Source organism: Pteropus alecto, unplaced genomic scaffold, assembly GCF_000325575.1.
Source record: "Pteropus alecto unplaced genomic scaffold, ASM32557v1 scaffold57, whole genome shotgun sequence".
NCBI lineage: Eukaryota > Metazoa > Chordata > Mammalia > Chiroptera > Pteropodidae > Pteropus > Pteropus alecto.
This window is the reverse complement of record NW_006442508.1, coordinates 6459212-6482416: the sequence shown is the minus strand read 5'-3', so window position 1 is coordinate 6482416 and position 23205 is coordinate 6459212. Positions and strand designations below refer to the sequence as shown.

Sequence of the window (23205 nt, the reverse complement as noted above, 5' to 3'; positions counted from 1 at the left end):
AGTTTCCTGTCATTTCAAATACACAGATGATATGATTTTGCTGCTCTGACTCCATATTACTGAAGAGGGCCATAACACCAAGATTGCTTCTAGTTGAATAATCAAGATGGCATCAAAGTTGATATGGGAACAACTTTTTAAAAAAGTATTTCTATACCAGCATTATAAAGCCTCTCTTCCACCATCCAATTTATACTCACAGTTGCTACCTCTGCATATTATTATATTGCTACAATATTTTTGAGTTAAATTTTACTGATAACGTTTTCATAAAAAAGTAAACTTGTCTGCCTATAATATAATTTCAGAAGGCTTACTGTGTTCCTAAGTATATTATTTTATAAAACAGTATATGTCAATCTCCTATGTAAATGTAACCTTGAAATCATCTTAAAAGCCAATTGGAAAAAATGACTTGATTTAAGACAATTTTTTGAAGAATTCAGAAATTATGTAAATTCAACTAAACTTATTTTATTCTTATCTAAATGGAGAATAATTACATACTGCTAATTTATTTTCCTAATTTATTTATGTCCCAATAACTCGATTGTGTCACATTGGGGAATATATGGAAACATTACAAAATTAAAAATTTTTTATAATTATAATTGCAAAAAACTTATATACAGTAGTAGGTAAAAAAAAAAAAAAAGATAGCTTTTGCTATTACCAACTAAATATTCTGAAAGTCATTTGCTGCTTACTTTCCTGATTTTATTAGAAGTTAGATTTAATACTTGTGATTCAGTTTATTCAAAGATCCATATGTAAGATGTCATTTCATGATATGCAAAAATCAAAAGAGCTGCAAAAATTATTTAACAATTGCAAGTTTCTTTTGTGATTTATTAATCCTCTGTTCCATGGGTCCTGGTAAGTATGCCAAGTAAAAATGAGAATTAGGTCTGTGTTGGTTAGAAGGGTATAGAATTTTATATTTTCTTTTAGGGATGGTTGTGTGGTATTACAATATTCACACCCATCTTAATTTAAGCTATGTTTTTCTGTTGATATTTCCTCAAGTCTATCTAAGGAGGACTGGTGGCTGTGGTAGTAGAGGGAAATAATGAGTTATTATTGACATAATATATTTATCTGATTCAAGTGCATGACAGTAATTTTCCTTTCAGTGGACATAAAAAGAGGTTTCTTTCTGTAGGAGATGACATTTATACTTTTATCCAGTGGTCATTTACTTCTCCATATCCACTTCCCACCTTCCTCTATTCCACATTTCCTCACAGATTGGTTTCAACAATGGCTATTTTCTAGTTACCTGTAGGGCTCAGCCAAAGGGAGCCACCAACAGGACGTCAGAATGTAGGAAGAGAGCTAGGGTGGGTAGTGATCCCCTAGTTTCTTCTTTACCAGATTACCTGGGTTGCCTGCATCCCATTAGGAGAGGATATGGCTCCTGTCAGGCAGCCTTCCTTATGTAGCTCTCTGTAAGTTCCAGTAACTGCCCTTTCCCTTTGTCCCTTAAGTCTGAGATGCTAATAGCAACCTGTCCCAGCATATGACACTAACCCTGCCAGCGTGTTTGTAAGTGACCCTTTCATTAAATGCCCTGCAGTGATCCTACGTCACCTGGTCATTTCTTTTCTACTGGAAACATGGCTATTACAAGTGAAAAATAAGAGAGACACAGTCCTGGTTTTTAAAGAGTTTCAGACCGATGTGATCCAAAACTGCCCTGATTCTTCCCTTATTTCTCTTCCAATGTGAGACAATGGCATGTGCAAACATTTCCCCGCACACTTTTCCATCTCCATGTCTAGTGAAGCTGGGCACCAAGGAAACTTCTTTTCTACCTCTCTTAAATCCCATTTTAAGAGGTCTTTTAAGGCCACCAGAATGTGCTGAGATAAAAAGCTGATGTTGGTCCATCATAGAGAGAACAAGCCATCTGTTCTTTTTTTGTATTTCCTATCAGTAGTGATGAATCCAAGCTCCTATGTCATTTGTGGATTTGTGTTATCTGTGGCTCATATTTGTGAGAAGAGGCCAGCGAGATGAGATATTTTGGAGCACTGGGGTGGAGTCATAGTTTCTGGCTATACGTTCTCTTTTTTAGCTTTCAGGTTCCTCACAATATAAAAAAGGAAACAGAAGTAAATTATCTTGCAAGACCTTTCCAGCATTAACATTCTCTTTAAGGCAGCGGTTCCCAACATTTTTGGCACCAGGGACCGATGCTCCTATGAGAATCTAATGCCTGATGATCAGAGGTGGAGCTGAGGTGGTGATGCTAGCAGTTGGGAGTGGCTGCAAATACAGATGAAGCTTCACTCGCTGGTCAGCTGCTCACCTCCTGCTGTGCGGTCTGGTTCCTAATAGTCTACAGACCAGTACCTGTCCGCGGCCCAGGGATTGGGGTCGCCGGCTTTAAGACTAAGGTCTGCAACTCTGGGAGCTCCCTATGACTGTGACTATGTGAGAATCATTCACTGAACAACCTAACAGAGACAAATTTAGGAATATATTTTTCTAGAAACAATAGTGTGATTCTCATCAATGAATAGTACATCATTACCTCAATAGCATAACCCTGACCAAGTGACATGTCAAAGAAAAGTGTATTAGTTACCTACTGCTGTATAATAAATTACCACACATTTAGTAGCTTGAAAGAACACACATCTATTATCCATAGTTTCTGTGGATCTGAAATGTGGGAATCACCAGGGTCCTCTGCTTCAGGGTCTGTCATATGGGTACGATCAGGCGTTGAACAGGGCTGGGATCTTATCTGAAAACTTGACTGGAGAAGGATCCACTTTCAAGCTTAAATGATTGTTGAAGAATTTCAGTTTCTCAAGGGCAGTTGAACTGAGGGCCTCAGTCTCTAGCTGGCTGTTGGCCAGAGGCTACCCTCAAGTCTTTGTTATGTGGCCTTCCCGATATGGCAACTTGCTTCATCAAAGGCAGTAAGGGAGAAAGTCTGCTAGCAATAGAGAAGTCACAATCTTGTACTTGATGTACACAATCTTGTACTTTCTTTGTACCCTAATGATGGAGGTGACATCCCATTCCCTTCTCTTGGTTGGCAGAAGGTCACTAGGCCAGCCCACACAAAGGGAGGGGCTTCCCCAGGTCATGAATACCAAGAGGTGGAGATTGCTGGGGACCATCGTGGAGTTTACCTGCCACGAAGAGTCTGTTTTTTTTTTTTTTTAATGGAAAAAGAATTTTAAATCCTGAGCTCTCCTAATATATTTAAAGTAGTTTATTTGCCAAAAATAAAAAGCAACAACTAAATGCAATATGGGATCCTGAATGGGGATTTGAGGTTATTTAAATAGGGCTATTACTTTAGTTAAAGATATTGTACTAATGTTAATGTCCTGGTTCTGGTAATTATACTATAATTATATAATGTGTTAGCCTTAGGGGAAACTGGATGAAGGAAACTTTCCATGCTATTTTTATGACTTTTCTGTTAGTTAAAAAGTAATTCAAAGTAAAAAGTTAGAAAGAGTGATTTGTAAAACAAAAATCTGTATCTATTTTGTAGCTGTATTTTATTTAATAATTTTAACATTATGTCTTTATCAGAACTTTATTTTTTTGCAGATAAAATCTATAAAGTTTGTGGGAGAATGAAGATATGTTGTTCAAAGGGCACAAAAAAGAAAAAATCTATAATTTGGGGGATAAACAAATTCAAAAATTGGGGGTAGATAAATTTGCTAAAAATTATATAGGTAAAATCTATAGTTTTTTTGGTAGATAAATTATTTTACAACATCTTTCCTAGTGGAAATACCAAACAAAAAAACCTCAGTATCACTATGTAGTAGAACTATTTATATATATTTGTTTTCTGCTTAAACTGTAGTAGAAATGTGTTAGGAATTTTTGCACAATACCAAATACACATCACACATCAATTTAAAATAATCATCGTTTCTAAAATAGTATTCTGATAGCTAGATCCAACTCCTCCCCTGTGCTGAGCACTGTTTTCAGATGTCAGTCGGCTTGTTGCTTGGTTATAGACACTTATATTCCAAAATAGTGTGGTCTATCTCAGCACACTGTTCCACGTGCTGAAAAACAAAATACTTCAACCCTTCATGGGCAGTTGGATTTCATGCAAAGCAAGAACAAATGGTTCCTCATTTTACTTACTGTTTGAAAGGACTGCTAGTTATTAATACTCTACCACTATTTTGCATGTCGTAGTCCAACGATTTAAAGCTTATGGGTCTCGGTTGGTTATACCTCTTTAGAGAGCTATTTGGAAACACTCTAGACATTTTTCTTAGGCCCTATTTTTAGAATGGAAGGCCTAAATGGTATTTTAATGTCTCTATATATTCCCAGAACGAATCTCAAGAAAAAAATGTCTATCACCTTTTGAAATTTAGCAAAGCTGGTGGGATTATCACTGCTCCTCTGAGAAGCATTGTGTTAAAGGAGAAAATCTGATTTACGGAATGTTACTGGTAAAAGGACCATGAAAAATTAGCACTTTTCCAAATTCCTCACTTTTCCAATGAGGAAACTGAGTCTTGGTATAAGTGGACCCTTGGCCCAAGATCAGACAGTGAGGAGTGGCCATGTGAAAGTTTTAGGGTGGTGGGCTTACCCTTTCCTGCAGCAAATGACCGTAGTAAGAGTCAATGGGAATAAGTCAGCTTCTGAGTTAAAGATTCAGCTATAGAACATGTAAACAATCTGCTGGGCCCCTGCAGGAACCTTCATTTCTCTTACTATAGACGATTCTGAGAAAATGTGGAGTGATCCAAAAACATGTGGGTTCAGAAGTGAGGAATGGTCCAGGAACCACTAGGGAGAGTTGGGCGTCAAGTATTAGCTTTGCAGTGATCTCCCCACCTCATAATTCTGAAGAAATTCCAACCTCCCCACTCCCTGTAAATGGCACCTGACATTTCATCAATTAGAGATCCTTTGCTCCAGCAAATCTTCTAATGATGCAAAAAACTTCGTGTGGGTTAAGCATCCAGCTGTTATTATGAATTACTCTGTGTTGTTTTAATCTCTTTTCTTCTTTGAATGCCTGATTGTGATCTGCTGTCTTGGGGAATATAATTCTGATTGTAGACAAAGAAAAAAATGCTTAAGAGCACATAATGTTCCGATGGAAATGGCAGTCTAGGTGGGGTGCTGGAGTGGGGGTGGTCAGGATGATATCAGAAACTAGGACCTAGGTCAGGGACTAGAAGGCAAAGGAAGAAGGCCAAAGCCAGAGCTAGCTTTCTGAGCAGCTTTTCTGCAGGCTGTCTCACATCTGGAAAGAAAAGAGGAATGACTTCACCCTTCCCTTGTGTTTCTTAACCTTTTGACAAATACCGATTCCTTGCAGTTACCTAGGAGTTTGTAGAATGAAGGGAAAACCAACCACTGTATGCATGGTCGGTCCACTCAAAAAGCACATATCAAATTTTGAGCTAACCTTGAATTATGCTTTTGGAACAGATGTTCCTGAAGTAAGCACGGACATGTAATTGAGTGGTTAATAGAGTGGGTCCTTGGGTTTTAATCCTGGCTCTGACACTCACTATCTTAGCGACCTTGGACAAATCTCTTATTTTTCCTGTGCTTTAGTTTCCTAATTTGGGTATTAGGGAAAATAGCAATAGTACCTATCACTCAGGGCTGTAGTGAGAAATAAATGAGTTAATGCGGGTAGAGCACTTAGAACAGAGCTTAGCAAAGTGTGAATTAGGAATTCTAAGTTTGACACCTTTCTCAACCATATAATCAAGTTTTATTTGAAAAATTATAGTCTCTAAATTATCTGGAATAAGTTAAAAATATTATTTAAGTAATACTTTCTTAGCCTATAGATATCTAATATATTTCCTGAACAGCAGGCAGATGTCTTCTTTATACCGAGATACTTGCTTTGACCATTTCATGTTTTGTGTGCTAAACCTAATCTTTAAAATGCAAAACTCTCCTTCCACATCTTCACTAACAAACTTAATTATATATTAATATAGGTAGATAATTATTTGACTATCAGGACTCTAAAAGGTATTTAGTTTTAAGGCAGTATCTGAGAGGAAAGTCAAAAGCATTTGTACCTGAATGTAATTGCTGAGTACCCCTTTCCATATTTTTATGTATAACAAGATCTTTCTCCCAAGATTCTTTTATAGGACTCTATCAGTTTTACTTTAATTCAATGAATGGCACATCCTATTATGTTTCTGTAATCCATAGAAGTATGAGTGGGAGATTATAAATGTGTTTGTTGATCAAGGAATTTAAAGCCCAATTATTAGGCCTTTATATGAGACTAGACAATATGGGAGAGTAGATAGAGCATGACTGAAAGTCGAAATATTTGGATTCTCTTTCCACTTCTGCCATTAGGAAGCTGTGTGACCTCTAGTTCATCCCAGAATCTGGGCCTGTCTCAAATGAAGGATTTGAATGAGGTGTTGTTTAAGGTTTCTTATAGATTGAATCGTGTATGATTCTGCAGTATCTTAGTGACCCTACATTTGTGAAGTGTGTGCTTTGCTTTGACTAACATGTATATTTTCACTCCCAGTTTCCTTACAACCATTTGAAATGTCTCTCCAGATCACCGGCCAGGGTGAGGGATGCAGTCTATAGCTGAAAAGTAGAAAAAGCCACCTGGCTCTGCAAAGAACAAGTGCATGGCCTTGGCTTTGTAGTGTCCTAGTCCCCAGACACAGAGCTGTGGAGCCAGGAGTGTTTCATTGCCTGTCAGATGAATAAAGACAAGCTCTGAGCATCGTTACTCTTACCATCAACGGACAGTTGTCTGCATTTTTCTCTTTTGCAGAAGATAAAATAGAAATCTGAGAAGATAAAACTGCTTATAAACTGTAGATAAATACATTGTTTATAACTGTAGATAAATAACTGAGTTGCCATTTATCTGTATGTTTCTTTTTCAGGGCTACAGTGAAAATTAAGGAACAGCTTTCTCTCTGTGTCTCAGAGATACTTTGGATTTCTCAAAGGGCAGATAAAGAAATGAGATTAACCTATTTTGTGACCTACTTTTGCCTTTCCAATTTGGAGGCCTTTATTTCCATGTCAATTCTTCTTTTTGATATTAAGTAGAGCTCTTTCGTTGGTTGGCAAGTTTACTTTAGCACAGGAAATCTTTAAAAAATCATTGGGGATTAATGCTTCTATAGGAGATAGTTAGATATGTTATGGAACTAGCTTATTCCCCTTAGAACCATGACAATAGGGTGGCTGAAATTCTTGTTATAGGATTGAATGTATAAATTTAAGCTGCTAATTACAGTAAATACAAATTAAGATAATATTGCAGACCTGGTGGCCAACTTTAATTTCATTAGTATTTCTAGAAGTAGTCTGTAAAAACATTAATTTTTACCTTTCTCTTTTCTTCTAGTCATGGACTCCTGCCTTGTAGGTCCTTTTGTGAGGCTGCGAGAGAGGGCTGTGAATCAATCTTGGGGATGGTGAACACCTCCTGGCCTGATTTCCTCAAGTGCTCCCAGTTTAGAAGCCAAACTGAAATCAGCAACGTCAGCAGGATTTGCTTCTCACCAGAGCAGGAAAAAGGAAAGCAATGTAGGTGTCTGTGTTTCATCGCATTTTTAAAAGTTTTAATTGAAGTATATCATTTATACAAGGGTGTATACAAATAATATGCACAGTTCAATAAACTTTACCAAAGTGAACAGACCCATGTAATCGGCATCCCGATCAAGAAATAGAATATTAACAGTACCAGAGAAACACTCTCAAGCCCCCTCCCAGTCATCTCACCCTCCCCAAAGAGCCTCTCTTCTGACTTCTAGCACCTTAGGTAGTTTTGCCTACTTTTGAGCTTGATATCAATTGGAGTAGTCCAGTATGCTCTCCTTTTGTATCTAGTCTTTGCTCAACATATGTTTGAGAGATTCATTATGTTTTCGTCTTCTCGTGGTTTATTCATTCTTACTGTTATATAGTACTATACCACAGTGTATTTTTCTATTCTACTATTGATGGATGTTTGAGTTGTTTCCAGTTATTATGATAATGATGCTATGACTATTCTTGCACATGTCTTTGATTGAACATGGTTATGTATTTGTTCAGCAAAAGAGTTTTTTAAAGTGGTTATATCAATTTATACTCCTACCAGCTATGTGTGAAAGTGGCAATTGCTCCAAATCCACCCCAACACTTCGTAGTACCATCTTTTCATTTTGGCAATTCTGATGATAGTGTTCTGGTATCCCTTTGTGGTTTTAAGTTGCATTTTATGATGAATTTGATTGAATTTAAAAAATGTTTTTATTATTCGAATATCCTTTTTTCATAAAGTGTTTGTCCAAGTATTTTGAACATTTTTTTTCATTGGGTAGTTTGTCTTTGTTCTTGATTTAGAGTTCTCTATGCGTACTTGATATAAGCTATCTGTTGGTTATGTGTATTGTGAAGATCTCTCATTCAGTGGCTTATCTTTCCTCCCTGTTATTAGTGTCTATTATGGAATAGAAGTTCTTAATTTTAATAGGTCTACATTATCAATCTTTTCTGGTTCTCAGATTTCTAGACTCTCATGCTACAGTATATAAAAACATCTTTCTAAGCTACTAGGGAGGCCTTTTAGCCTTCACACATGAGTTACAGTTGCCCTTAGCTTTGAGTTATCCTTTTCTAGGACATTGATGCTTAGCAGTAAGCTATTCAATCCATTGTCCTTATAGTTACTTTCCTCTGTACTTTTCAAACACTTGATAAATTACCCCATTTAGTGCATTCCTTTCTATAGGTATACTATCCCAATTAACCCCCATGAGGATTTTAACAATTAGACCACCCTTGTATGCTAGGGAATGTCTATCTCTATCTACCATCAAGGATGGCAGACTTCACTGCCATCTCAGCAGTGAGTGTCCAGACTGATGATCCATCACTTCATTCTCTTTCTTGGACCACTCTTGTGACTGTCGCCAAGTTGGGTGTTCCAGAAACAGTTACTGAGATGAGGTTTGTCATCCAGGGTATTTATTAGGCATTAGCACTTGTGTAAAAGAGGGAAGAGAAACACAGGATTGTGCAGAGGGAGATGTTGAAATGAGATCCAGATCCATTAGAGCCTTGGCTAAATCCACAGGGAGTTCTGGAGTGTATGTGGCCTTCTCAGTTCCAAATTGGGACAGTGTTGTACCACATAATGATGTTTCGGTCAATGGCAAACCTCATATACAACAGTGGCTCCATAAGATTATAATGGAGTTGAAAAATTCCTATTGCCTAGTGACATGTAGCTGTCATAATGTCCTGATACAATGTATTGCTTATGTATTTGTGGTGCTGCTGATGTAAACAGACCTACTGTGCTGCCAGTCACATAAAAGTACGGCACATAAAATTATGTATAGTACATGATACTCGATAATGATAGTAAATGACTGTGTTACTGGTTTATGTATTAACTATATTATACTTTTTTACATTATTTTAGAGTGTATTGTTTCTACTTATAAAAAAAGTTTGCTGTTAAACAGTATGCTGTGTTATGCTAGCAGCAGCTTCATACGTGTTGTGTTTACCTCACTTTTTGATCATATCATTTTCTTTTGTGCTTGTTTTAATCTCATGTTGTTTAGTACAGTAACATGCTGTACAGGCTGGTAGTTTAGGAGCACTAGGCTACACCATATAGCCTAGGTGTATAGTGGGCTACACCATCTAGGTTTGTGAAAGTGCACTCTGATGTTTGCACAATAAGACAATTGCTTAAGGACTCATTTCTCAGAATGTATCCCTGTTGTTAACCTGGGCATGACTATATATCCATCCATCAGACAGTCACTGGATGTGGTCCTTCCTGGGAAGGGTGTGCCTTGGGGCACAGCTCTCTGCCCCTGAGGCCAAACCTGAAGGAGGTAAGGCTGTTGGCTATAGATGGGGGCAACAAATTCTCTCCTGAAGGTCAGGCACATAGAGTGTGAACAGATAGATCACCTAGATCCAATCAGATACTGAGGCGATTTTGCTGTTTATAAGACAGTGTTAATAAGGCTCCATCTACCTCTGGTTTGTTTCCATTCTCAGGGTGCACTTCTTTAGAGAGCCCAACTGAGAAGCTGAGGTGTTTCCTGCATTCTGCTCCTCCTTTGTCGTCCCAGATTCTAATATTTTTCTTCTCAGAACAACAAGATTGCTGGAATTTCCACTTTACTTTGCAGAGGTTTTCTGCTTAGCTCTTTATGGCAAATACATGCTCTTTCTGGCAAATGCCTTGAAGGGAAATCCTTCCAAGCGTGGTCTATGTCTCCTTCTTCACTGCTTACTTGACCCCTTGATACTTGGCTCCTTTGGCAGCACCAAAATGCCATTTTTTTTTTTTTAATCTCTCCACTCCTGTGGGATTGCCAAAAGCTCTACTGGCTTCTCTGCCTCTTCGCAGAGGTCCCATGTCCAGATTCTGAGTGTCTAGCACCATGCTGAGAATAGGCAAATTCCACAAGGGAAAAAGCATCCACAGAATGTAGCCTGCTGGTTTTGCAGTTATTTTCCCTCTTAGATCTTAGCCACTCACCTCCCAGTTGTCTCACCAGCAATTAGATGTCTTTAAAGAGATGTTTCTTGTGTTTTATCTGGCTTTTCTAGTTTTACGTGATGAGGGCATTGACCTACCACAAGTTACTACATTGTAACTAAAAGTAAGAGTTATTTATTTATTTATTTATTTATTTATTGCAGATGGGAAGATTTTACTTAGTTAGTTAGTTAGTTAGTTAGTTATTTTTAACACAATGTTTACTAGAGGTCTGCTGCTATATTAGGATTCCTTCCAAAAGATGGTACATAGCAATAAGTTATCAGAAGGATGAGCCAGTCCCTCAAGTCTTTTTTTTCTCTTTCAGCTACATCTGCCCCTATTTTGATAAGAATGCTTTACTGGTGATTATTTGGAAAATGTAGCCTATTGATACAGGACTTAAGAATCCACAGAGAAAATTTGGAAATCAAAACATCATCAGTGTTCTTTAACACTGATGATCAAAATGTATTAGTTCTTGAAAATTAAAACAATGCCAGTAGTCTTTAATAGGTCAAACTGAAATACCATTTAATATAAGTTCTCTAAATATCAGAAGCTATTACAAGTTTTCTAATCTTGGAACAGACTGATGACCCATTTATATTTAAAAACATGTTTAAAGAAGATAGAAACTTCCTAAGTATACCTATCTGAGATCCTCTACTTGTTATAGTCTTTTTAGAATTCTTGATTGTAATATTTTGTCCTAGAATTAATTTCCTGAAAACAGATCTGATAATAATTTTCGAAAATTGTTTGATGCAACATATTCCTAGAATTTAATTTTTCTGTCTCACACTTGATAAACAGGATGCTAGCCATCATAGATATGTTCATAATTTGTGTGCTAGGAAGAAAGCTACTGCTAGTTATGATCTTTGTGTATATATCAGAACATAATTTGTAGCATACAGACACAGTTTTTAAAAATGTATTCATGTACTAAGAATACACTGTACACCATAAAAAGTTATTTATTATATAATATAGTCTTGATTATATATAGATTTATGCTGTAGGACCACTTATAAATACAACTGAGTTCTTTTCTCACTTTTTTCATTCAATAAATATTGAATGTTCAGAGCACAAACCTAGGTAATCTAAAATAATAAAAATAATTACAGTGTTTATAATATTAGTTTATACCCATCTAGTACGGTGGTTCTCATCCAAAGATGATTTTGCAGCCTCCACCTGGGAACATTTGGCAATATCTATAAATCTTTTAGTTGTCACAATTTTGGGGACAGAAGGAGTTAATAGATATCAAGTAGGTAAAGACCCACTCTGCTGCTAAACAACATGCAATGCACAGGACAGATTAAAAGTACATGGCCCAAAATGTTAACAGTGCTCCATTTGTGGAACCTTGTCTAGCACTTTATGTTTTGCAAAGTACCTTCTACTTAACAACAACAACAACAACAACAACAACAACAACAACCACATTTCCTACCTTCAAGGAGCATTAAATCTAATCTGGTACACCAGTATTCGAGAAACAATGTAAAAAGAACATTTGTAACTACACCTAAACATGCTGTCGCACAGAAACTATAAAGGGACACAGGTTAAATGTTAATGGAGTAGAGTGGAGTCAGTTACATAAAGAAATTCTGAATTTAGGAAAAGGGGAAGGACCTCACTTGGCAAAGAGGAAGAGAGAAGTTGTCCTGGTGTAGGCATTCAGCACCGTGAACTCATATTGAGCTGCAGGTTCCTATTTAGCCTAGGAAATGAATGATGATTAAAAGTTGACTCCCATCTTAGTCTCCTCCTTCTCACTTGTGTAATCATTTGGCCCAAGAAAATAGTAAGCACCCCTTTACATTAAGGAACCCATTCTCCTTTCCAAAGTGCTTTCACAGCTGTTAGCTCACTTTGCTTTTAGAGTAAATCTATGAGGTATTATCATCTTCATTTTATAAATTAGGAAACTGAGGTTCAGAGATGTCATTCCAAGGTTATTTTAAATCCAACTTCTCAGGCTCTATTGTCTACCCAATAGTTCACCATCGTGGGACTATCCTGATTTGATTATTAATCCTTGAACATTACTCTCTCTTACAGCCCCCTTCTCACAAGAGCTTTCAAAATGTCTTTTCAGATTGAGTTGAGCCAAAACCCACAACTTATAACAGCTGCTTTTCCAGTTCACAGCTCTGTAAATTCATTTCTTCTTCTCTGAGCTTCCTTTGAACCAGTCATATCTCTGGAGGTATTTTGTTCTCATATAGAATGATACACAGTTGTCTTATCCCTTGTATCTTACGTTGATGCTGGGTTCTGTAAAGTAAATAATGTGCTAAAGAGATAATGTTGTGGGAACTGTTCTTCAGAGGTTTTAAAGTAAATATTTGTGTATGTTTCCATAGTTGAGTTGTGAGAACTCAAGGGGTTAAAGGTCAAGGCCCATCAATCATTCTGAGCTTTCTGACTCATCTTTTACTGTACCTTGTCTGTGATCATATATGGAAAGTAATTTTTTTAAAATGCTATTTCTGTGCCTCTAAAATGCTCTCCTCTGTCAGGAAAGAACTTTGGCTATTTATTCTCATTTACCTCTTCCTTTTCCTAGTATCTTAATTGCTTTTCTAGCTCTGGTTGCTGATAGCAACCATTTCGGTGCATTAGTAGCAAAACTGTAGTTTCAAGATCTTGGTAAAACACATACTCTGAATTTCTCCTATTGAATTGTGGATTCATTTGGGAGAAATTATGCAATACTATTTCTTTGATATACTTAGGGTCAATGTTTTGCTGGAGATAGGTGATTAAATCACGGAGTTACTAAAAACTAGCTATGCACTTTTCATTACAATAAATAGTTGACTGAAATGAGGTTTTCCTAGAACTTTGAATTTTCCTACATTTATAATTTTAAATTATTAAAAAATTAAATTATAAAAACATTTTCTTTCTTCCATATATAGCTGCTTCTTTTAAGGGTATCAAACTTAGATCTGAAGACTTGTATTTAAGCCTGACCATTTAACTTAATAACTCTGTGGTCTTGAGCAAGTTTCTTAAACCCTCTTAACCTCTCTTTCCTCATCTTTATAATAAGCATAACAATACCTTGATGGTAGAACTGTTTCATGGGCTCAATGAGATAACGTATGTGAAAGAATTTTATAAGCCATGATGCATTATGCAAATGTGAATGCTTCAATTTCACAGACATTTAGAAGCATATTTTATGTACTAGGCAGTTTATCAGAAACCGGAAAAGGAAAGATGACATGCGTACTTTTAAAGAGCTCATAGGCTAGTGGAGAGATAGACATATAAGCACAGAGGCAGCACCTGAGAAAAGGATTTGAGCACAAATGGTATATTTGGGAGAGACATAGGACATAGAGAAATAGAGATATGATTCAGGGAAGGGAAGATGGACGGCCAATAAAGGTAAAATTATTAAACCAGCTACCATAGTGGGCAACTGGAGCTTGATTTTATGGGTCCCCAACCTTTTTGGCACCAGGACCAGCGCTCCTATGAGAATCTAATGTCTGATGATCTGAGGTAGAGCTGAGGTGGTTATGTTAGCACTGGGGAGCGGCTGCAAATTCAGATGAAACTTCGCTCACTCACCTGCCACTCATCTCTTGCCTGTGCGGCCCTGTTCCTAATAGGCATGGACCAGTACTGGTCTGTGGCCCGGGGGTTGGGGGTCCCTGACAACATATGACTCAGAATTACCTTGAAAGAGGGGTGAGGTAGCTGGTGTATGTACTTATTTTCTTTAGCCTTTGAAATTGATAGTGTCTACTAAGACCAATAAGTACTATATCCTATAAGAACAGAGACTTGGGATTATGTAGGAGGAAGTACAAAACTTGGCTGCACCCTGCAATGAAAGGCTTTTGTTCCTGTTGATTTCTGCTTCATCTGTAGCTTTGACTTTGGTTTCTAGAACTCTGTTCTGTTTTGGGCTGCGTCTCACCACTTGGGCCAAACTACTGTCTCTTTCCTCTTCCTCTACTGACCTCTTAAATATTAGTATTCTGCAGGATTCTAATCTCAACCCTCTTTCCTCAACATTCTATTCATTTTCTCTGGGAAATCTCATACTTGCTTGTGGCCACATAAGTACTGATGACTCTCAAATCTGTATGTCACCCCAAATTTTATTCCACTTCTCCTAGCTTCACACTCACATCCCATTGTCCTTGCTTGCTCCTACCTCTCAAGCAAGGCTACATTTTTCCAGGTCTCCAAAAATTTCCATTTATGTTGCTGAATCCCATGAAAGTTCTCAGTTCTCTGACTTGAGACCTCCTTCAGCATTTGCCACATTTAATCACTCCCTCGTTCTTAATAAACTCTTTTCCTTTGGCTTCCAGGTAGGTTTTCCCCCTTCTTTGGCCACTTATTTTCAGTCACCTTTGATGTTTTTACCTCATTTTTCTCACCTGTAAATATTGGGGTACCTCAGGGTTTAGTCCTTGAATCTTTTCTCTGTTGGGGATCTAATTCAGGCTCATGGCTTTAAATACCACCATCCACTGACATCTACCAATGTGGTGTTAAGCCTGCATTTCTTCTAGACTTCAGACCTGTATGTATATTTAAGCTTCTCGCGCGCGCGCGCGCGCACACACACACACACACACACACACACAGCTTTTTATTTATTTCCACTTGAGTGTCTAAAAGTCATGTTAAATGTAATATGTACTAAACTGCCCTAATAGTATCCCCATACCCGCTCCTCTCCAAGCTTTCCCCATCTAGTAAATAATAACTTTGTTTTTCCAGTTGCTCCAGCCCAAAACCTTGGGTCATCCTTGACTTTTCTTTTTCTCTCACATTATATCTGGTTTGACAGCAAATTCTACTGACTCTATTGTCAAATATATACCTGATCTAACCAATGCTCACCACCCACACAACTACTACTGGTCTGAGTCATCTCAACTAGTGTCTGAGTTATCTTTCCACATCCTTGTTAGTTTCCTTGCTGCCTCTCTATGCCCCCGCAGGCTTTTCTCTACAGAGCAGCAAAATGTTTTTTTCCACTATTCAAATCCTATTGATCTTAAACATTTACATCTCTCCTTTCCAAGGTTTCTAAAGACTTCCTTTCTCATTCAATATAAAAGCCATCATCCTTACAACCGTCAGGGCCCTCCAGCAGTATTGTTGCATTGCATAACTCCAGGAGAGCACTGGTCACACAAAATTCAATGTAAATAATGCCTCCAGGAGTTGTGCAATATACACCTCCAGCCCTACATCATCTGCCCCTTTACCTCTCTGACCTCTCTTAATAGTTTCCTTTTTGCTCTCTAGGTTCCAGCTACTCTGTTCCATCTACCCCCAATGCTCTTCCCCCAGGTATCTCCTCTTAGTTCCTTGAAGCACCTGTCTGTAGGGAGGTAACATAGGCATGTTAGGGAGAGCGGCCAAAGATAAGGAAGAGAAGCTATACCAGCAACAGCTATCATTATTATTGTTGTTATTTGGGTAGTCATAGAGCTAAGGACATGGAAGAATTCTTAATAAACTTCATGATCCCTCATCTGGTACTTGAATTTCATTTTGTTGTGAATTGAAATTTGAAGCATTTTTTTTTTAATCATTTAAAGTCCCTAACAACTTCTTTCCATCTGTGAACCATGAGAAATGTTCATCTTGTGGATTTCCACTGTTTTTCTATGAGAACCACAGTCTTGTTTTGACTTCACTATGCCACATACCCAGCATAAAGAAGCAGTGCCAAACACAATAGATTTCTTGTTGAGCCTAAATACTACCTGTTCTCTTTGGGCTCAGTAATTCTTGTTTATAGATCATTTGAGATTAGGTTTCTATTCTCTGCCAAACATTTCTTTGCTTGAGGTGGCACAGTGGTTCCAAAACAGAAATAAGGAGGTTTTCTTTCTGCACCTGCATTCATTCTTCTCTCTCTTTACAAGTTAGCTGCATGGCTCAGGGCTCATAAGCCCAAGATCATAGGTTGATCTCTGAGCTTCTTACAGAGTATTATTTTGTTCAGTGGCTGGAGATCAATGGCATCTACATTTTGTTTAGTATGGTGCCTTGCAATCAGAAATCTACATTTGTAGTCTTACAGATTATGATTAAATATAGAAACTTTTAGCTACGAGGCAAAAGTATGTTTTTGTTTTTGTTTTCAATATATATAATCGTAAGTACATAGCTCTAAGCCTATTTGGTCAATAATCAATTTAATCGCTCCAACAAGAATGCTGATTATTCACACGCTAAACAATTCAAAACATCATCTATTTTAATCCTAATCCAGCTTTACATCTTCCATGGTGGTCAATTTAATTATAGCAGATTCATCTTTACAGAACCGGGTAGTTGAAAAAAAATTGCTGGTTTTTGGGTTTTTTTTTTCATGCAATGGAAACATTAGCTTAATTTTAAGTTTCGTTTTTGTCTCCAAAAATTCCCAAGGTAGGATACTTTTTATGTCTTTTTAGTAGACAGAGTTTCTTAAACTCAATCAGTCTTCCTTGAAATTGAGCTACAATAATGTGGCAATTGCCTAGTAATTCAGGCATTCTAGAGTTTAAACTCTAAACTCTGGGCTGCTCACTCAAACTAATGCATGACTCGGAGTCATCACATAAAAATCTGTGAATCTCTTCTGAAATTACAACTTCCTTATGCCAAATAGCATTGTGATCTTCATAACTTTAATTCTACTGAGCTCAGCAATTGGGAAGTAGTTGCAGTTTCCATTTTCATCTGCTCAATCCATATGTTTATTTTGTGTCTGAACCCTGATACGCAGTTAAATGAAATGAGCTAAATTCTTATTGAAGAAGAAGTGTACCATAGTGTTTTAAAGCTGTGGTCTTCTAAATAATTTTGCTTGTGTAACTATAAAATGATTTTGAAAAATTATATACTTGCACAATTTTAAGTTAATATTTAAACAGTTTTAATGATGACTGTAAAAAGTTAATATTTAAACAGTTCTAATGATGACTGTAAATAGTTTTAATGATGACTGTAAATATTTTAACATTCAGAAAATTTTACATAGTTCCTCTTACTCCCCAAACTCTGATTTCTATTCTCCTTCTCCCACAAAAGTTAATTTCAGTGTAATCTCTTTTTAATGTTTATAATTATTTTTATTGCCCTATCATTCATCTCTAGAAAAAACCATGTAGAAAAATGGAAATTATTTCTTAAAATTTTTTTTCTTCACTTTTGAGGCTTTTGAGTGTCAATCATTTTTGATTAATTAATTATAATAATTGTGATTGAAATCTATTATAAGTGTTTATAAATAATTACTAAACTTAATAGTGACATTTGTTGGAAATTCATCTCTTGATGTGTTAGATGGGATGATTTTATTTCTTTTGAAATTGGTTGCGTAGAATATAACAGGGTTTGGCATTGATTCTATTTCTATTTTCTTGTCTTCTAGATTGTAGTGCTTTGTAAACTTATTCATACAATTTAGTACATGAGAATAAAAGGACTTTCATTATAATAACGGCATTTAATATTTCCGAGCGACTTTCCAGTTTAATGTCAAAAGTCACATAGTAATAATCTATCATTATTAAAATTATTTTTAATGATTAGATGGCAACTTAATTAGATTCTTCTTCTGTTTTTGAAAGCACAGAGTTGGAAAGTGACTTACCTACACATGAATTTATTATTCCATCAAAAGAGACCATATTCACATCACGGTCTCAATTTCTGAGCCCTTTATTAGGATTTATCACATGTCTATGTCTTACTCTTTCACTTAGAGGCACTTTGTTTAATCCTATGTACTCAGAAAGAATTAGGAAAACTAAAATATTATTAATCAATTAATCTTTGCTAATACAATATTTTTGATAAGAAGCTTTTCATATTATCATGTGCTTTAAATATATGTACTAAAACTTTGGAGTTGTTAATTTGATTCATTCAGTTTCTATAGAAGTTAACAAATTGGTAAAGCCAGTTTCCAATGTCATACTAACTAGTCAAATTAAAGTTACTTTCTGCTAGAAATAGGCTGACTTTATTTTTCAGTTTACATTAGTCTGTTAATATGTGTTCCCATGATAAGAATCTTTCATTTATTTTTTTCTTAAGTTATACAATAAAATTTACTGTTTTTCTTGTGTGCAGTTCTATAAATTTTAATACATGCATAGATTTGTGTAACCACCAACATAGCAAGATATAGATAGTTCTATCAACCAAAATATGTCCTTATGTTGTCCATTATAGTCAAACCCTCATTCCTACCCTAAACCCCTGGAAGCCACTGACTTGCTCTCCAAACCTACAGTCATGCTTTTTTACAATGTCATATAAATAGAATCATATGGCATGTTATTATTTGAGACTATCTTCTTTCGCTTAGCCTAATACTTTTAAAATTCATCCATCTTGTTACGTGTATCAATGTTTTTTTCTTTTTACTGTTTAGTAGTATTCCATTGTATGGACGTACCTCAATTTGTTTATTCATTCACATGTTGAAGAACATTCACATGTTTCCAATTTTAGGTAATTATGAAAATTATTGCTAAATATTCACTTACAGATTTTGTAAGGAAATTTCTCTAGGCTAAATACCTAGATTGGTTAGTCTATGTTTTATAAGAAACTGCCAAGCTATTTTTCAGAATAGCTGTGTTATTTGCTTTCCTATCAACAATGTATATGAGTTACATTTGCTCCACAGTCTCATCAGCAGTTGGTATTGTCAGCTTAATTTTTGTTGTTATTTTTGTGTTAGTCATTCTAATAGGTGCATAGAGGTATTTCACTGTGGTTTTAATTTGTATTTCTTTAGTGACTAACAATGAGCATTTTTTAACATGCTTATTTGCCATTGGTATATCCTTTTTATTGAGGTATCTGTTCATACCTTCTGCTCGTTTTTTTCTTGGGTTGTTTGATTTCTTATTGTTGAGTTTTAAGAGTTCTTTATATATTCTGGGTGTTTGTCCTTTGTTAAATAAGTAATTAGAAAATATTTTTCCCTAGTCTGTACCTTGTCCTTTCATTCTCTTCACATTGTCTTTTACAGAGCAAATGTTTTTTAATTTTGTTGAAATTCAAAATATCAATTTTGCCTTGTGTAGAACATACTTTTGTGTCATGAAACCTCTTTGCCTCACTCATATGCACAAAGACTTCCTCCTGTAATTTCTCCCAAGACTTTTATAGTTTTTATTTTATTTTGATGTATGGCGAGTTAATTTTTGCATAAGGTTTGATGTTTAGGTCAAGTGGTAATGTTTTCTTTTTGCACATGAATTTCCAATTTTTCTAGGACCATTTGTCAAAAAGGCTATCTTTTCCATATTAAATTGCTTTTGCAACTTTGTCAAAAATTATTTGATAGAAGTATGGCTATACCTGTTTGAGGTCTATTGATGAAATAGACTTCAAGATAAAGAAGGTAACAAGAGACTAAGATGGACATTTCATAATAATAAAGGGGACAATACAGCAAGAAGACACAACACTTTTCAATATATATGCTCCCAATTAGGGAGCACCAAAATGTATAAAGCAACTACTAACAGAACTAAAGGGAAAAACTGACAAAAACACAAGTAGGTGACTTAAATATTCCATTGACAGCTATGGAAAGATCATCCAAACAGAAAATCAGTAAGGAAATATCATTCTTAAATGACACGTTAGACCAATTGGACATAATCACCATTTACAGAGCCTTTCATTCCAAAACACCAGATTATGCATTCTTCTCCAGTGCATATGGACCATTCTCAAGGATAGACCATATGTTGGAACACAAATTGAAGAAGATTGAAATCATACCAAGCATATTGTCTGACCGCATGCTTTAGAACTGGAGATCAACTGCAAAAAGAAAGCGAGATAAACCACAAACATGTGGAGATTTAACAACAAGCTACTAAAAAACAAATGGATAAAAGGAAAAACAAAAAGAGAGATTAAAATATACATAGAAACAAATGAGAATGAAAATACAACATAAAAATCTTCTGGGATACAGCAAAAGTTGTATCCCAGAACTTTTAATAAAAGGAGGTAATAATAGGGAAATATATATTGTTACAGGCTTATCTCAGGAAACAAGAAAAATCCCAAATAAGCAACCTAACATTATGTCTTAAAAAGACTAGAAAAAAGGTAAACAAATGGAGCCCAAAGTCAACAGAAGGAAGAAAATAATAAAAATTAGAGCAGAATTAAATGAAGTTGAGAAAAAAGACAGTAGAAAAAAACAATGCAACAAAGAGCTGATTTTTTGAAAAAACTGGCAAACAAAATCATAAATGAAAGAGGGGAAGTTATGACAGACAGATACCACAGAAATGTAAAGGATCATATAAGAATACTATGAAAGAATATATGCCACCAAATTCAATAACCCAGAAAAAATGGACAAGTTCTTAGAAATATACAACCATCCTAGACTGAATCACAAATTGGAAAATCTAAATAAACCCATCAAAGATATGGTAATTGATACAATCGCATAACCTCCCCAAAAGTAATAATAGTTCAAGACTAGGTGGCTTCACTAGTGAATTCTACCAAACATTCAAAAATGATTTAATACCTGTCCTTCTCAAACTTTTCCAAAAAATTGAACTGAGGCAATACTTTTTGACTTATTTTATGAGGCCAACACTGCACTGATACCAAAACCTGGTAAGGATAACACAAGAAAAGAAAACTACAGACCAATATCTCTGAAGAATAAAGATGTTAAAATCCTAAACAAAATGCTAGCAAATTGAATACAGCAATATGTTAAAAAGATTATACATCATGATCAAATGGGATTCATTCCAGAGGCACAAAGTTCAACACACGAATCGATCAATGTGATATACCATATAAAAAAAGGCTAAAAATCATATGAAAAGAGATTTGACAAGATACAGCATCTATTTATGATTAAAACTCTTAATAAAATGGGTATAGAAGGAAAATACCTCAACGCAATAAAGGCCATATATGACAAACCCTCAGCTAATATCATACTTAATGGTGAAAACCTGAAACCTTTTCCTCTAAGATCAAGAACAAAACGAGGATGCCCGCTCTTAACACTCTTACTCCAATATAGTATTGGAAGTCCTAGATAAAGCAATTAGGCAAGAGAAAGAAATAAAGGCATCCAAATTGGAAATGAAGATGTTAAATTGTCACTTTTTGCAGATGAAATGATTCTCTATATAGAAAACCCCAACTACTTCATTAAAAACTATTGGATATAATAAACGAATACAGTAAAGTTTTAGGATATAAAATCAATGTTTAAAATACATTCTAATAATGAATTTTCAGAAAAAGAAATGAAAAAAAAAAATCCCTTTTGCAATTGCAACATAAAGAATAAAACACCTAGGAATAAACCTAACAAAGCATGTGAAGAACCTATACACTAAAAACTATGATATTATTAAAAGAAATAGAAGAAGACACAAAGAAATGGGAAGATATTCCATGTTAATAGATTGGAAGAATCAACATAGTTAAAATGGTCATATTACCCAAAGCAATATGTAGATTTAATACAATCCCCATCAAAAACCCATGGGCATTTTTTAAAGAAATCGAACAAAAAAATCAGATTTGTATGGAATCACAAAAGACCTCGATAGCCAAATCAATCCTGAGAAAAAAAGAACAAGGCTGGAAGTATCACGCTACCTGACTTCGAATTATACTATAAAGTGACAGTAATCAAAACAGCATGGTATTGGCAGAAAAACAGACATACAGACCAATGGAACAGAATTCAGAGTCCAGAAATAAACCCATGGACATATGGGCAAATAATTTTTGACAAAGGAGCCAAGAACACAATAGAGAAAGGAAAGACTCTTCAAAAAATGATGCTGGGAAAATTGGAAAGCCACAAGCAAAAGAATCAAACTAGATTGCTATTTGTTACCATACACCAAATTTAACTCAAAATGGATCAAAAATCTCAGTAAAAGAACTGAAACAATAAATTGCATAGAAGAAAACATAGGTATTAAACTCATGGACCTTTGGATTTAGACAAGATTTTATGTATTTGACCTCAAAGGCAAGGAATGGAAAAGCAAAAATAAATGAATGAGACTATATCAAACTAACAAGCTTCTGCACAGCAAAAGAAACCATCAACAAATCAAAGAGGAAACCAACTGAATGGGAGAAGATATTTGCAAACAATACCTCTGATCAGGAGCTAATATCCAAAATATACAAAGAACTTATACAACTCAACAACCAAAAAACAATCTAATTAAAAAATGAGCGGAGGACCTGAATGGACACTTTTTCTAAGAAGATATACAAATGGCCAACAAATATATGAAAAGATACTCAACTTCACTAGCTATTAGGGAAATGCAAATAAAAACCACAGTTACTACCTCACACCTGTTAGAATGGTTGTTATCAACGAGACAAGTAACAAGTGTTGGAGAGATTGTGAGGAAAAAGGAACTCTCATAGACTGCTGGTGGGAATGTAAATTGGTACAGCTACTATGGAAAACAGTATGGAGGTTCTTCAAAAAATTAAGAATAGAATTACCATATAACCCAACAATCTCTTTTCTGGATATTTACCCAGAAAATTTGAAAACATTTGTTCATAAAAATATATGCACCCTGATGTATATTGCATCACTATTCATGATGGGCAAGACATGGAAACAACAAAAGTCTCTA

General features: G+C 35.6%; 1 protein-coding gene across 3 annotated transcripts in view; it reads left to right on the top strand.

Annotated features, from left to right (window-relative positions):
- The window catches only part of CORIN (corin, serine peptidase), a 207960-nt gene that overhangs the window by 87654 nt on the left and 97101 nt on the right, over positions 1-23205 (top strand). For all 3 annotated transcript variants that reach the window (XM_006922480.2, XM_006922478.2, XM_006922479.2), the window contains one exon: positions 7373-7554. In XM_006922480.2, coding sequence (XP_006922542.1) covers positions 7373-7554 — 182 coding nt within the window. The remainder of the gene's footprint in view (positions 1-7372; positions 7555-23205) is intronic.